This window comes from Cupressus sempervirens, chromosome 3 (assembly GCF_028749045.1).
Source record: "Cupressus sempervirens isolate cs-2001-9-10 chromosome 3, ASM2874904v1, whole genome shotgun sequence".
Taxonomy (NCBI): Eukaryota; Viridiplantae; Streptophyta; class Pinopsida; order Cupressales; family Cupressaceae; genus Cupressus; species Cupressus sempervirens.
In genome coordinates this window covers 548,093,243-548,109,725 of record NC_143120.1, presented here as the reverse complement: position 1 = coordinate 548,109,725, position 16,483 = coordinate 548,093,243, and the positions used below count along the sequence as shown (strand labels likewise).

The 16,483-nt window shown below is 38.8% G+C and overlaps 1 protein-coding gene across 4 annotated transcripts in view; it reads left to right on the top strand.

Annotated features, from left to right (window-relative positions):
- SGT (UDP-Glycosyltransferase superfamily protein) overlaps nt 1-16,483 on the top strand; it is a 214,467-nt gene that overhangs the window by 67,436 nt on the left and 130,548 nt on the right. For all 4 annotated transcript variants that reach the window (XM_089820835.1, XM_089820837.1, XM_089820833.1 and 1 more), the window contains one exon: nt 15,039-15,214. In XM_089820835.1, the coding sequence (XP_089676961.1) occupies nt 15,039-15,214 (176 nt within the window). The remainder of the gene's footprint in view (nt 1-15,038; nt 15,215-16,483) is intronic.

The window sequence follows — 16,483 nt, the reverse complement described above, 5'->3', positions numbered from 1 at the left end:
TTTGGTCACAAAATTGGAGTAGAGGATTAGTTTCTAGAGTTGGTGGCACTGCCCACTTAGCAATCAGCCTACATATGAGTTTAGTTTCTGATCTATAGATGAGATGGATGGATTATTTGGTTTAGCAGATGTGTAGTTGATTGAGGGTGGATGGTAGGTATGATTTGATTGGAGAAGATGGTTTTCCAGCTATTTCCTTACTCATGATTCCTATGAATTCATTGGGATTTGAAATTGATTGTTGTCGTATTGGTTCCTCCACACCGTTGGTGTTGACCTTAGCTTTTGAGCAGTTTGATTTTTACACCAGTAGCTTGTTTACCGTACTGGGTAAAGAAATCAATGCATACAGACAATGGATCAGAATAGCAGAACTTCTTATATTATGCGCATATGCCAAAGATACTACATTATGCTTCCATAAGATGATTACAAAAATTACCCGGAGGGTGTATATATACATTTCGAGGAACCTTCTCGAAGGGGTCTATCGGCCACATACAACATGTCGGCTACATAATAAGAACCTTCCCAATACTGACGAGAACCTTCCCAATACCGGCGAGAACCTTCCCGATACTGACGACATACATCCTGACACATACCCTGTCAGCTACACAGTATTTACCGACAACATCATCCCCCCCAAAAAGAAAAGTTGTCTCCAGACGACCACACAACAAAACTCAAACAAACAACTAACTACATTTATTCATAAAAACAACATAGACATAGACATCGTGAACTAGAAGGTTGTGTCTTAGACTATGAAGACCGGCTGTGTCGAAGCTGATACACTTGTTCTGTCCGAACCTTCAAATCAGCTCTGATCTGAGAGTTCTCCACAACTTCTTTCAACATCAGTGCAACCTCCTGGCACTCGGCTTCTTTCTAATCATGAGCCCTCTTCGTTGAGTCCTCCTGAAGTGTTGCTACCAAATGCTGCTCCGTTGCTGCTAACTACTGTTCTACTTGCTGCTTCCCTCGTGCACCTTCCTCGAGTTGTGCTAGTAGGGCTGTTCGCTCTGCTTCCCAAGCAATCTGCTAGGTGGCAAGCCAGTCGACCATCTCCTCCCGAGCCTTCTCTACCGTCTCCCGAGCTTCCTACCCAGCCTCTTCTTGTCTTCTCTCTATGAGCACCAACTTTGCCAGGGACTTGCTTCGCTCTGTGATCTCTCCACCTCTGGCACACTATGCCTGCAGTAGCTCCAGGTCTCATCAACTGGTCACACTTCCCATCACTGATAACTGCACCGACTGGGGGTCTAGGGGGCGGGGTCGAGGGGCAGCCCCCACAAAAAATGCCATTTTTGTAATTTTCTTCTGATCCAACGCTCTTTCTGGCAATGGCTTGTGTTTTACTACCTTTTTGTGTCTTTCCCTTCCCTTTGGCATCATACGTTACTCATTCCGAAGTGTTTCAATCTGTCGTCATTTTTTTTTTTTTTTGAAAACCTCCTGTCACCCTTGTAAGTTCCAGCTCGAAGCCTCCATAAATTGTCCTCCCCCATTCTGCAAGACTCTTGTGCCGCCGCGCTCTAATCTTCAAATCATCAAGTCAAAAACCTAGGCGTTACAGAGAGCAAAAGATATTGCCAAGTTTCCTTCTAAAGTTGTCGTTCTTGATACCTTCATTGATACATATCTACCTTTATCACAGAAGTTGTAACTGTACGGAGTGAAAGGAATGCATTCACTTGCTATAAAATGCTGTACAACTGATGCTATGCCATCACTCCACAAGCCGTATAGTATAAGCCTCAAGGTGATATACTCTCTCGCCATACGGTGATATATTATGATGCCGCATGGTGATACAATTGCATGCCGTACGATGACACCTTCAAGCCCTACGGTGACCCACCTTCCTGTCGTACGGTGGTACAGTGTCCCAGTCGTATGGTGATCACTAGCAATTTTCGTACTCCCTTCTGCGTCCTTACGGTGTCTGCTTAGCCTCCAGACAAGTATTGGTGATGCAACAAATGCCATACGGTCTTATTGCAAGTGCAGGCTGTACGGTGGTGACTAGAATGCCATACGGTGATCAACTGCTTAATGCCGTACAGTTGCTTGACTGTATAGTGCTGTTTTTATCTTTTCTTTTCTTTCTTTCTTTTATTTTTTATTTTTGGATTTTGATGTTCAACTCTGTCTTTTATCTACCTTTACTTATCTTGCATATGTGCAGTATTTACACATATATAGTATTTACAGTCATTCTTTTCTTAGTTGTTCATCCACGGAGCTGCGTTATTTCTTCCATGGTAGACTTTCGACCCATTCACTGCATCAGCTACTTCCTTTCCATCGAGCGTCCATAATTTTATTGCTCTATTATTGTCCGCTTCGAGGATTTTATATTGCCCGACCCACTTTATTTTAAATCTACCTAGTCTGATCTCATTGCGCCCATTATACTTCAGCACTAGTTGTCTCGATTGATCCCTGTTCAACTTCAAGTGCTTGTAGTGCCATGCCTTATGCCTGTTCTGTGTAACCTTCGTGGCCCATTGTGCCTCCAATCATCGCTCATTCAGTTTATTCAAGTTACACGATCTCTCCCTCAGGTTTTCCATATCACCCAGTTTGTTCTCGAAGCTCAATACCATTGACTCCGTCAGCTGCCCCTTCTTGCCCTCAATAACACCTCCACTCCATACTACTGCAACTTTTATTAAACCCTTCCTCTTTGTTTCCTGTGCAGACTGTATGATGTGTCTTCCTTGCTGCCGACACCTTTTCGCTATATCCGTGGTTCGACGTAACACTTTCTTTCTGCGCGGTTGTACGATGGAATCTTTCCTTCTTTTGGGTTCATATTGTATGTTCTTCCCCTCAGCTTCAGCCGTAACCGCCTTTCCTTCTTCCGCTTCTCTGTATTCCTTCAGACATTCATTTTCCTCTTCTTTCTCACCTTCGTCCACCCTAAACATATTACAGCTCGGAAAGAGTTTGTAGTCCTCTATCTGCCAGTGGTAAAAGCCGTTGACAGAATATAAATCGTCGTCCGTTGATCCTCCTTCCAACTGCAGGACTCCCTCCTGATCTGGTTCCATACGCTGCCTCGCTTCATCTTCTTCTTCAGAATCTAATGACAAAGCTTCTTCCCCCACCATTTGGGTGTGTAAATCAATGACGAATTTATGCCCTTTGCTCACAAGTGATAAAGTGTTTTTCTTCCAGTTGTGTTTAACTCTGGCCTGTATCAACCACCCCTGACCCAGAATGGCATCATACCCTTTCCTCTTCAGTGGGATCACGACGAAATCAAGCAGGAATGGTTGTGTTCCAATCGTCACTGGTTGTGCTATCAGGACTCCCAAGGGTTTGATTCCGTGTTGGTCGGCTGTTAGCAACTAGAATGTAGGTGGCCACAACGTCGGTTGTCCCAACCTTTTCTAGGTATCCTATGGTAACACATTGACACCGGACCCTTTGTCCACAATCGTGTCCATCAAAATAGTCCCGAGAATTCCCATTTTGACGACTGTCGGATGCCGTTCGGATGATAGGGCTAACAGCATCGGATCTTTTGCACTTGCGCCACCTTCTTTCTCCCTTGTTCTAATGACAACTTAACAGTTGGAGCAATGTTCATGAGTGCCGTACGGAGTTGAGGCATAGTGAGCAACATATCATTTATTTTGACAAGTACCTCAGTTTGTAATATTTGCTGTACAATGTTCTGTTCTGCGCAGTTCCATGCAGAGGTATCAGTAGTGTCCTTAAAGTGTGCTTTCTCTGCCTGCGTTGCCTTCTGAATCTCTGCCCGCGCTTTCTCTAGTCTCTTCTTTTCTTCCGTCGGGTCGGGATACACTTTCACTTGCTTCCGTGTGATGGCCAGAACCTCCTCTTCGTCCGTCCCGACGGTGATCAAATTAACTCCCGACTTTGGGCACTTAGCATCTTCATGATCGCCGGGTCCACACCATCTGCATAATAATTTCGGTGTGTTTTTCGTTGTGCAATCACAGGCAAAGTGGCCCCACAAATTACATGCACGGCATTGAACTATGGGCCAGCTGTTTGCATCGTACTGAATCCAGCTCCTGCTGCCATTATTATTGTTGCCATTGTTGTTGTTGCTTTGTCCTCACCAATTATTTCTGTACCCTCTCGACGTGGCACCCTCCGTACTGGTGTTTCCGCTCCCTCTTGACGCAGAAGCCTCCTGTGTCAGGAACGCTTGCTGAGGACCTCGTGTTTTCAGATTGAATTGGCATTCCTTTGTGGAATGTCCCATGATCTGGCAAATTTCGCAAAATTGGTCCTTTGGACAGGATCCCTTTGTATGGCCTTCTTTCTTGCACTTAGTGCACGATAGCTCATTTCCCTTGGTCTCCTGTATGTTCTTGAATTCTTTCATCATCTGGATCATATCCTTTTGGAGGGTGCGGACCTTCTTGCTATCCTTTTCGTCATGACTGCTCTCCTCTTCTAAAGATGCGTCGTCATCTAAATCGGACGAACTACTCTTCTTCTTCTTCGTCTTCTGCTCACTTTCCACATTCATTGCCTAGTTGTACGCTTCAATGTATGACGATGGCGGCACGATCTTCATCTTCTTTTGCAACTTTGGGTCCAGGCCTTCAATGAACCATCTTTTCTGCAACCTATCAGCTGACTTATTCTCCATTTTATTCATCAAGTCCTTCAACTTCTTGGCGTAAACTCGAACTGTTTCATTTTTCCCTTGTTTTGTGTTGTATATCTCAGCTATGATCTCATTGTCATCGCGGAGCAATTGAAATTCGGCAATAAACTCCTTAAGGTTGTCCCAAGTGGTTACGTTTTGGTGATCTACATTGGCGAACCAATCAATTGCAACACCCCGTAGGGTGCCTGGAAACTGCCGGACCCATTCGTTTGTATCTGTTATGCCACCCATTCGTTTGTATCTGTTATGCCACTCGCTCTCCAAATCATTTCGCAAGTTTTACAATGTCAGATTGGATTGGCTGCTCCATCACCATCAAATTTAGGCGACTTCTCCTTTGGTTTTGCCATTGTTACTAGATGTTGTGTAGAGGCACTCTTTGGTACTACAACACCGACATTCTGTATTCTAGCACCAACGCTTTGTATTCCGACACCAACGCCTTGTATTCCGACACCAACGCTTTACACTCTGGCACCAATGCTTTGTATCCCGATACCAACAGTTTGCACTCCAACACCAACACTTTGTATCCCGATACCAACGGTTTGCACTCCGACACCAAAGCTTTGTATCCTGATACCAACGGTTTGCACTCCGGCACCAACGCTTTGTATCCCGATAGCTGTGCTTTTTGATGAAGAAGGGTCTCCGTTAAGTGAATTTGTCCGTTCTAGAAGTATATCGCGGATGAAAAGTTCACTCCACGGTCATGCTCCCTCGGCACTCTGAGTCGTGTGAGTCAATTCCCTTCCATCTGGATTCTCTTCCCTCGGTGAATACAAGTTCAAAAACTCCTCTCGTGCTTCTTCCACCAACTCCACCCGCTGTTGAGTTTCCTCCAACAATTCCTCCGCGCTTCTTTGTCCGTCGGCAATCTTCTACAACCTCCTTCTGCGTTCGGCTTGTTGTGCCAAAATTAGATTTTCTTGTGTTGTGCGTATTTCATCCTTTTCTTTCAGCTTATTCTTGTTCAGCTGATTCGGCATTAGTCTTTATTCCTTCGCCTTTGTTCTAGGTCCATCGGGCAATGCTGCCAAATGTTTACCGTATTGGGTAAAGAAATCAATGCATACAAACAATGGATCAGAATAGCAGAACTTCTTATATTATTCGCATACGCCAAAGATATTACATTATGCTTCCATAAGATGATTACAAAGATTATCCGGAGGGTGTATATATACATCCCAAGGAACCTTCCTGAAGGGGTCCGTCAGCCACATACAACATGTTGGCTACATAATAAGAACCTTTCCGATACCAACGAGAACCTTCCCATTACAACCTTCCCGATACCGACGAGAACCTTCTCGATACCGACGACATACATCCTGACACATACCCTATTGGCTACACAATATTTACCGACGACATAGCTCAAGATGGGCTGATATATTAAATTGTGTGCCTATGATACATATTACGCACTAACATGGGAGATCGTTGTAAGTTGGAGAGCTAGTGTTGATAGCTCCTTGAGATACTACTATTTCCTCATATTTGACATTTGTAACATGATAATATCCTGTCATTGGTATGTGTAGTGCAATACTTAAGTGGTTTTTTGATGAGCGGCTTCACAATTCCAGGCATGTTGTTAATATCAAAGTAGTACAACGGATTGGCGGAGCAACATTCTTGAGGTTGATATGGGATTGCAACATTTGGTTTTAGAATGAAGGTGCAAATCGCTTGAGGGAAAGCAATTTCTAGGAAGGGAGGATTGTAATGCCACCTTTTTGGTATATTAGGAGTCGATTATATAATTAAATTTTATGTTGTCAAATCATATTAAATTTATTGACGACTTAATTTAATTATTTAATTAAGTATTAACATGGCTTAATGGAGCTTAGTGAATAATTAATAAAGACATTTTAATTTAAGAGGTAAAATAAAGAGATAGAGAAAAGGAAAATGAAGAGTTGCAGGGATGTGTTATAAAAGAACATTGATGCCTTTATTCTTATCATGTTGGGTTTATGCTTGATTATTGTTCTCTCTTGGAGAATTCAGGAAGCTTTGGCTTTCAGATTTGAACCTGCGGACAAGAACCTTCAATATTTTCTCTGTAGATTGGACGAAAACTCAATTCATTTTTGGAGGTGGATTCACAACAAAGTTCATAGCTGGGCATATTTGTGACATCTTAATTTGAAGAAACATAGGTATTTCATGCCTATTTAGAAAATAAGGATTGTAATGATTTATTTTCATAATTAATTTTATTTCACTGTAATATTATAATCTATTGGATAAAAGAAATCAGCTGTATGGAAATGTTTGTAGAAATTTGTCGAACATTTTGGAAAAACTAGAAAAAATCCTAGGAGGATACTCTGTAGAGTATCAAAGCAGTTACTCTTGCCAACCCATGAGGTCCACATATCTCTTTGCAAGGAACATTAGGATAATATCATTTGTTGAAACTTTACAAATGTTACACTCTACTTGGGGTCATTTTAGCTTTTCCCTAAAGGTACTATTTCACCACTAGTCACATACAAGTTGTAGCAGCCCCTGCCATCTACAAAATCTAGGAGTTATATTGCCATCTATGTAACCTCATCCCTTGTCTCCTTGTCTCTGCAATTTTATCCCCTTGTCCAGAAGCTAGGAACTATACTTGGGGCCCCAAATTATGTGATCAATGCCAAATCAAAGATTCATTTCTCCTATTTGGCATCTTTTACCACAATTCATGATGCTTGCGAAATACATCATTCAAATCCTCAAGATATCATTCCTCAAGCTTTCATATTAGGGGGATTTGAAGCTAGGGCTCACATTTGCAATTGAAATAATGATCTATTGCTAGTATTGAGATTTAGAATGTTGAATTGGATACTAGAATAACACTCAAAATTAAGAAGGCCTTTCCCTCGTTCTTGAATACCTTTTTTCCCACGTTGTTCCTTTTAAAAGATGGTTACACTTGTTGGTTCCCAAAACCACATAGTGAAATCCTATGACCCTTGCCAACTCAATACTGGGATCCCAATTAATTAAGGCCTTTGATCAGTCCTCTATGCTTCTAGCTCTACAGGACCAAGGCGGGTATGCCTACTCCCAAGCCAATCCTAATCATCTTCAGCCTTTATGCAGCAGATCATTTTATCACAGATGCAGTAGAGGACTTCTTCAAATGGAAAGAATTAAAGGAATCTTTGATATGCATCAGATTAAACGAACATGTAAAATATGTTATCTTCAAAATTTTCTAGATGTTAACAAGTAAGAACTTCATATAATATTGACTACTTAACAACTTTAAAAATAACTTCAAAATGTAAATGCTTCAGATAAAGTGTGCTTCAAATATGAACATTTTGAAATCAGAATAGTTAAAAATATAATTGCTTGAAAATAAATGCCTCATACAGAAATGCTTATAAATTGCAATAAGTAAGTGAATTGATCTGAAAAAGGAAAATAAAAGGATAAACCACCAGCTTATGGTCTTAACTCAAATATTTATATCTAGATTACAAATAAAACCACTACCTTATTTTCTGGGGCAACAGAGTCAATTACAGTGCAAACTCTTAAATATAACCTTCTAGGACAATATTTGAATATCATCAATTGCTCTAATATCAACGTGTAGACAATCAAATGCATATGCAATCCAAAATTAGTTTATAATATCCCAATAGGATATTATCTCCAAATTTTCTCAAAATAAATTTTAGAACATAAACAGATAAATGATACAATGTAAACCAGCAATATGACCAATAAATTCTCATTAAAATGCCTCAGAATATGTTATTGCATTATACATCAGCAATACAATAACAAAATATCAAGTCCAATCTTAAATATCAAGTCCAGTGATATCCTGAACCGGATATTTACTGATTTCTCTTTTAACAATATAATCAGGAATTAAATTTTGCAGATAGTTCCAACACAATCGAAAAAACCAATAGAAATTCCAATGGGGATTTATTCAACCGTTCTTAGATATAACATTCAAACTCAGATATAGGCAATATGGAATACAATGCTATAATAAAACCCGAGGAATTCTCTACAAGAATATAACCCGTTATTTCATAATATTATCCAAAATGTCAAGCAATGTCGAGCATATAACCATGTGTTACTAACCAGTAAGATAAAATCAGCAAACTGTTTTAACTCTTTAAAGTACGTTATTGCATTTTACAACAGCAATACAATAACTAGTACAAAAAACCAATCTTAAATACAGATTAACAATTTGATTGGAATGCTAGAATAAGAACTTGTAAGCGCAAATGAAACACCTGAACTGATGTTTCCCAGGACAATGACTTTGTGTCCACTGTCTACTAGCACGAGGGGCTACGTCCTCAAACTAGCTGAAAGCTGAAGCTCTCTCACAAGAGAGAAAACTGAACTTAATCATAAAAATCAAGCATACTCAAAGGGAAGGGGTCTCTTCTCCTTTTATTCTCACAATAGTGACCCTTGGACTTCCTTTCTAGTTTTTTCATCTTATTTCTCCTTGTCCTCTTGTGACCACTTGGAATATTAATTTGACCTTTAATAATAAATTTCCAGCTCACATAGTCAAACTTAAAATTCTAAATACGTCCCTTCTTAATATTTCCAATGTCCCCAAAAAGAAGGGACATTACAAATCTCACCTCCTTAAGATTGCTTGCCCTCAAGCAATATGTACCAGGATCCCATATAAATTTGTAGTTAGCCCTGTAGCCTAAACTGACAACAAACCCGAGCAAACTGTGAAGCACGAAATCACTCCGCAAACCACCTGTCAACCGAATCCCTGGTTCCCATATTACTCTACGAAGAAATGTTGCACCTGTAAACAGATCAACATTGATCATCACCATATTCAACCTCAAACTAAATAGGACCACAATAAAATCCTCGTCCAACCATAGATACAATCTGCTAACACCTAGATCCCAAATTCTGTTACGCTGCCTCGTTGCTATGATGAGATAGAAATATATCAAGGGTCAATGTATAATCGAGTAGAATGTGAAGACATGACCTAAATGGATGATGTAAGAAATGAGCTGCTCAAAAGTTGAAACCGTCATCCCATGGACATCAAAATTCATATTGTCGGCATAAACTTGGAGAATTCCCAAGTGCATAGGTGCTATGAATATGAAAGGTGTTGAGAATCTAATCACAAGCCTCACATAACTACACCACCGAGAACTGTTCAGAGGCTGATGAAGAAATTTCACCCAACTCCTGAATGGGCTGAAATCGGAAAATATGTTGGGGCTGATCAAATAATATGTAACAAAAGTTAATTCATCATTCCCATTCTGAGATCCGGATTCACTGCTAGGATACGAGCTAGGATCCCAAAGTCTGAAATCAAACTCTTCCTCTTCATGGAAAACAAGAGATGATCCCTCAATTAACTCAAAAAGAGGATTGTCGGATGTCCAATCAGCAACAACTTCAAACAAAGGGTTGTCAACAAGCGGAAAGTGTTCTAAAGTTTTGTTACTTAACCATTTGGGGTAGCTATCCAAGTTATACATCTGCTGAATGCTCTCAAGTTCGTCAATGACTTCTTGGAAGAACTCCTGCCTCATTTTATTCTCATGTTCCCAAAGTGTTACATGAGCTTGATTTGATTTTCTGCTCTTTGTAGAGGATATAGAGTTTCACTTAGTGCCTCCCCAACATACTTAAGCTTTTTGTTGAGATCCTCAATCTCATGCTTTTTCCTATTTCACTATACTGCATCAATCTCAGCAACCTTAAGAATATAATCCCTGTTAGACAACAGATAAGTAATATGATTTCATAGTCTTAAGGGCTGTTTTGACCTTCTGTAAATCAGCCACATGCCAATCACCATTCTCTTCTTTTGGGACCTTTTTGTAGAGCTCCTCAACCAACTCGTGGGTACTATCATACTGCACTGAGGATGCCACAACCATATCTTTGCTAACCTTTAGTTGATTCTGTAAGGCATGTATTCCTTTATCTCCCTGCTGAAACTGTTCATTGTCTTGCAGTGTCATCTTAGGTTATTCCTCTAAATTCATGTTCTGAGTATCATGAATATGTGGTTCATGATGCCAAGGTCCCAAACTAGCAGTACCTTGTGTGCAATCTATTTCATTAATCTGCTTGGCAAAGCTCACCTCAAGTCACCGATGAAGAAACCTATACCTTGTGTAACATCTTCTACATGATTGTGTGAAGGCTGCAGATCACTGGTAGTTGTTTGCTCTTCTATTTCAAGACCATCCAAATGATAATTTTGGTCTATCGGAAATTATTCGTACACCTCTGTGTGCTGTTCATTTGCTAAGAGATCTTGGACCAACTCCAAATGCTTTCTTTTTGGCATATCAGTCATATTTTGCCGCTTGAGATAAAAATCCATATAATCACTGAATGATAGATCATTCTGAATTCGGTTAGGGAGTCTTTGATAATCTTTGTAAATGTTTGAGTATTTCAGTTCTTATATCTGATTTGGAAATCTGGGCTAATTGCTTATGTGGCTTCATCGTACCTTTCTTGATTTTATCCATTTTTTTTACCATTGCTGAAGGTGTTATCCTACTTATAGTCTAAACCAGAATATTTTGAAATAGAAGCATTCTCGGTGTGCATAAAACTAGGTAAGGTTACACATGTCTTCTGACTTTTCCCCATACTTCTACTGACCCTTCAAACCATGAATTCTAACCTTATCACTTGCAGCATACTAATTATGGCTATATTTCTTGAAACCAAACTTCAAGCTCAACAACAGTGCATCTTTATTTGATTACAATCTTAGGCCTCTTTCCTCAAAACAACAATGTTATCACTGTTGGTCTTCCACTTGTCCTGAGTCTGCATAATCACAGATTGGAATCACGTTGCACCTGATGATCGCATTATTCTAGATTTAATCTCCCATGTGACATCCCTTGCTCATAATTCTCATAACCGGTTTTGCTAGGACTGATATCCAACACTTGGCAGGGAATGGCTAAATTTGTGATATGTGGATAGCAGATGGGCTACCTACGAGTCTCATGCCAACCACCAATTCCGGTCCTGCCTTATATAAATACAGAACTCCTTGCTGTCAGATCTATAGATACCCTAAAGACAAACAATTTGGTGCCTACGTGCTATCGTCCATCATAATCACATGTAATATATTTGTGTGCAATCAAAGTTTGAAACTGCAGTAGAGGGGAACCTTTAAGTTCATCCGCTCCCAATAATCATCTAGCAATATGCAAAGCTCCTGTACTCGGCTCCTCAACTGACTCTTATAATAAAGCTTCAATGTGTCTTCTAACTTCCAATGTCACGCAACCGTTCTTGATGCTTCCCTCTAGCATCCACTATTGAGCATCAGAAGATGGCAATGATCATTCCTTGGCCAAACTCCCAATACAACTCATCTTTGGGTGTATAGTTGGTGCAAAGAAGGTGTTAATTGCAAAATTCGTGCCCCAAAGTCTATCGTACAGGACTTTCGTGCTTAGTATGATCTGAAGTTGTTAATCCCTTCTTGCCTCTTTCGCTTGATTGAATAATTTCCGACTTCAGAAAATGGCAAGAATACCTTTTTTGGTTCCAGCAACCTTATGTAACAATTAAAGGATAACTATAGTGTTTACGCAAATTTTTCATCCGAATTTCAAGAACCCATGCATAATGAGTGTAGTGTTAATCCAAATTGTATAACAACAACCATAGTTACGAGACTTGGACTCACCTCTGACTCGGAAAGTCAAAATCCGACTCGGACTCGGTGACTGGACCCGGCGACCGGACTCGGCAAATTGAAAAACCCATGAAATTCAAAGATTTTTAAGGATTAGATTGTTTCATGCATCTTTCAGTCAATTAACATCAAATACACAATAATTGATATAAATAGAAGCTACTTATAGATCACATAAGTATAAAAGCGAATTTCTGAAGGAAAAAAATTGAATAACACGATATAAAGTTATAAGCTATAAAGTATAAAGTTATAAACTTAAAGTAATAAATATAGTGTCACTCCAGTGTCAAAGACTCAAATGTCTACAATATTCATGGATTACGAAATCCATGGTATCAAAAGTTCAAAACATATATCAAAATAACAACTAGAAGACTAAGGCTCATAATAAACATAGTGTCAACCGCTACTTCTACACACCTACCACCTGCGGTTGCACTAGCTGTAGAAGCAAGGTGTCTATGCCAGGAGTCAAGGTAGATCAGTTTATTAGTTGACCCAAGTAAAGAGTTTTATTATTGGAAAGTATTTATTTATCATTAAAGGAGCTGTAATATTGAGGAGCAATTACAGTAGAAGGTATAATAATATACATATCACCAAAGAGTAAGATCCCAATCAACAAATTTGTAGGAGAAGATGTTTTTAGAGTGTTAATGAGGGACCTGGTCTACACTTAGTACCAAGAAAACATAGTTGACAGGAAATAATGGAAACCACCATTCTCATCAACTACCAGTCATTGGTTTCAGGCGGCAGTTAACATTACTAAAGGTAAGGTAGAGCATCATTCAATTTTATTTGTTTGTAACGGCCAGACTATTATATCTTGAGAGACAGATAGATCTATTCGTGTAGGTATAGGAAAATGGAAATGGATAGTTCTGTTTGGTGCAATGCAGCAGCAACATGAATGGCTGTTTGCAGGAATACAAAGTTCTTTAGAGATGAAATTTTTTGGCCAAAGTTAATTTGGAAAATTCTACACTAAGTCCAGATGAATCTTGAGCCACTGAAAGCTGTTTAGAGATGAGCAGCCTTTCAAGTCTAGGACTCAAATCAAACTTTCTATACTGTTTATCTACAAGGCGTTACAGTTCTTGTACAGTCACTAATTTTCTGATTCTGAAAGCTGCGGCACATTTTTTTGAAGTTTTCTGTCAGTTTGGTGTACCAAAGATGCATCTTGAAAATTGCAGCATACTAGTCTGTATAGTTAACATGTAGGTGCAATCGATTCTCATGCTGCATTACTATGATCTTCAGAAAAAAAACCACGAGTTCTTTTCATACCATGGTTGAATATGCCATTTAGTACAATATTTCGCCAAATTCATTTGGAAGTTACATAGAAACTACTCTAATTAAGTGTTGAGTGATATATTTTCTGAAATACATTCTCTTCCATTTTGTCTTGATTCTGTATGAAATTATGTTCTTGTTTTCTTGTTCCTGTTGAAAGTCTTTATTCTTTCTCTACCTAGCATTCCAATTCTATTTCTTTTAATTTGTTTTCTTTTAGTTCTTGTATGTTATTTTCATTGGTTGTACTCGCAAGATCGGCTGAGCTATTTTGATAAACTGTTGCCATTATCATAATTTCTCTGTTTATTTTGTAACTTTCAAGTTGTTCTGAGTTGGGGTTTGCTTCTTTTTGCATGATTTCTTTTTGTTAATACTAGTGTGTTTAAACTTCTGTGTCCTGAATGACATTTATTTAAGTTTGCCTTAACCAAGTTTGCCTTGCAAGATCAACTGGTATGCCATTCTTGCAACCTTTTCCTTGCATCTGGACCAAAGTAACAAGAATCGGAATCGGATCGGAATCGGCAAGGCTGAATCAAATCGTGAATCGGCCATGAATCGGAATCAAATCGGCCATGAATCGGAAAATTTAAAAAACCTTTGAAATTTAGTGAGTAACTTATTTCATAAACCCTTTATCGCTGATTCGATTCACCGATTCACAAAAAATCGTTTGGCTTGAATCGAATCGCCGAATCGCGTGAATCGCATGAATCGCCGTGATTCTTGGAACTATGATCTGGACAATCTCCCATGTATCCACTCAAAATAGTATGAGGAGTCAGCAGTTGCTGGTCTGTTGCCAACTCAAATGGTGAGAACTGATTCGATGCACTCTTCTTTATGTTGTAGCTAAACTTTGTTGAGTCCAACAGCCTTGGCCAATTGAATTGGTCCAACCAAATAAAGTGCCTTAGATAATCTTCCAGAAGTAAAGGTTTCTTTATGTAATCTTCTCAAAGTGTAATCTTCTCAGGAAATCATAGTAAGAAGAAAGTTTTCCTTGCATCTTTCAGTCCATTTGACAAAGAAAATTTAACAATACTAACTAATTGTAATATTATATATCTCAACCTAGATCAATGTTTATAATGTTGGCAGTTTCTCTTTTTGTGAAGTCATTGCTTAACTTGGATGTTAGGATTTCTTAGCCTTAGTTAGTGATTTAATAGTAGAGCTCCTAAGATTGCTTTAATTTTTATCCAAGTCTTGATTAATGTTTTATAATTCTTTTTTCCTTTCGTTAATTATTTATATTTGAGAATATCTCTTTACTATTAACGCTATATCAATGATCTTTACTGCTTTTGTAAACACAAACCTAATTTTCATTATGTTTGGTTGCAGACAGAGGATTGATTCGGGCAAACACAATGCCTAGCAAATCTTCAAACTATGATGTCTGTACATCTATAGACGACAATCATGAATTTAAAAGATCTGCAACTGAGAGAGGGAAAGGAAATAAAGCCCAGGATAATGAGAATATCCATCCTAATGAGAAAATGTCTGTTCGGAAAAAGGTATTTAGTGTATTATTTATCACTGTCAGAATGGTTGCATGAGATTTCTTTTCCAATTTTTCTTGTGTTTCAAATGTTCTTTTAGTGCTGTTGTCACAATAACCTCTAGATTCTCATCTGGTATGCTTTATATTGAATAACTAAAACAGACTTTGAGTTTGGATCAAAGCTGTGTCATCCAACTTTAAGTGTAATTGCAGTTGACATGGAGTCTGAGCTAATATTTTACTGTAAAGGGATTATTGTATCAGTTATGACATAAATTCTAGCTAACAAGTGGAATGTGCCTCCTTAATTTGGGACTGAGTTGTTCCTAGTGCAGTCATTTGCCTAGAGGACGGCGCTTAAATATCTATAAGTATAAACTTGCTTCATTAACATCATTTTTTAATATTACTGACACTGAAGAATATTACACTGACAATTATTATCTCAACCCGTTAGTCATTTTACATTATTCTGTCAGTTACGGCCTAAATTCTAGCTGACAAATTGAACGTGTCTGATTTGTTCTTAGTGCAGTCATTTGCTTAGAGGATGCCAATTAATATCTTCAAACTTGCTTCATCGACATTATTTTTTAATATTGCTGATACTGAAGAATATTAAGCTGACAATTATAATCTCAACCGGTGAGTCATTTTGCGTAGGAAAAATAAAAGTAAAGGATAGCAAATTATATAAGAAGAATAACAACCTTTTTATTTAGGTGAAATGAAATAAAAAAAATGATTGTGCGGAAATATCGTGTGTACCTATTTTGTCTAAATATGAGATGGTTTATTCAGTGTGACTACATGAAACTGAGGGAACATTCAAATTTTTGATATTGTGTATGTTGAAAATGCATAATATCCAAAATTCAAATGGTGATGTGCTCCCCCTCCCAGCTCAAGAAACATCACATCCCTTATACATGGACGTTTCTGAGACTTGGGGGAAACATTTTTGCAACCTCTGCTGGGGATGCAGCTGGGTTGCTTGCTATATGGCACATGCCATACATACTGATTCCAAATTTGACTTTGTGAAAACTAGATTGCCTTTCCTGGGTCACTCGTAGAGATTTAATATTGCAGACCTTGAAGATTTCAATTCACCTCAATTTGTATATCAGTGTCACCCCACACTACTGCGTTACCGCCATCCCCAAATTACGCCCTTGGTCCTCTGTCCCCAAACCCCCTCCATAATGCAGATTTTTTGGTTATGATCCATAATTAGCATGGACTTCCATTACTGCTTGGCAATGTGGATCTTTGCATATTT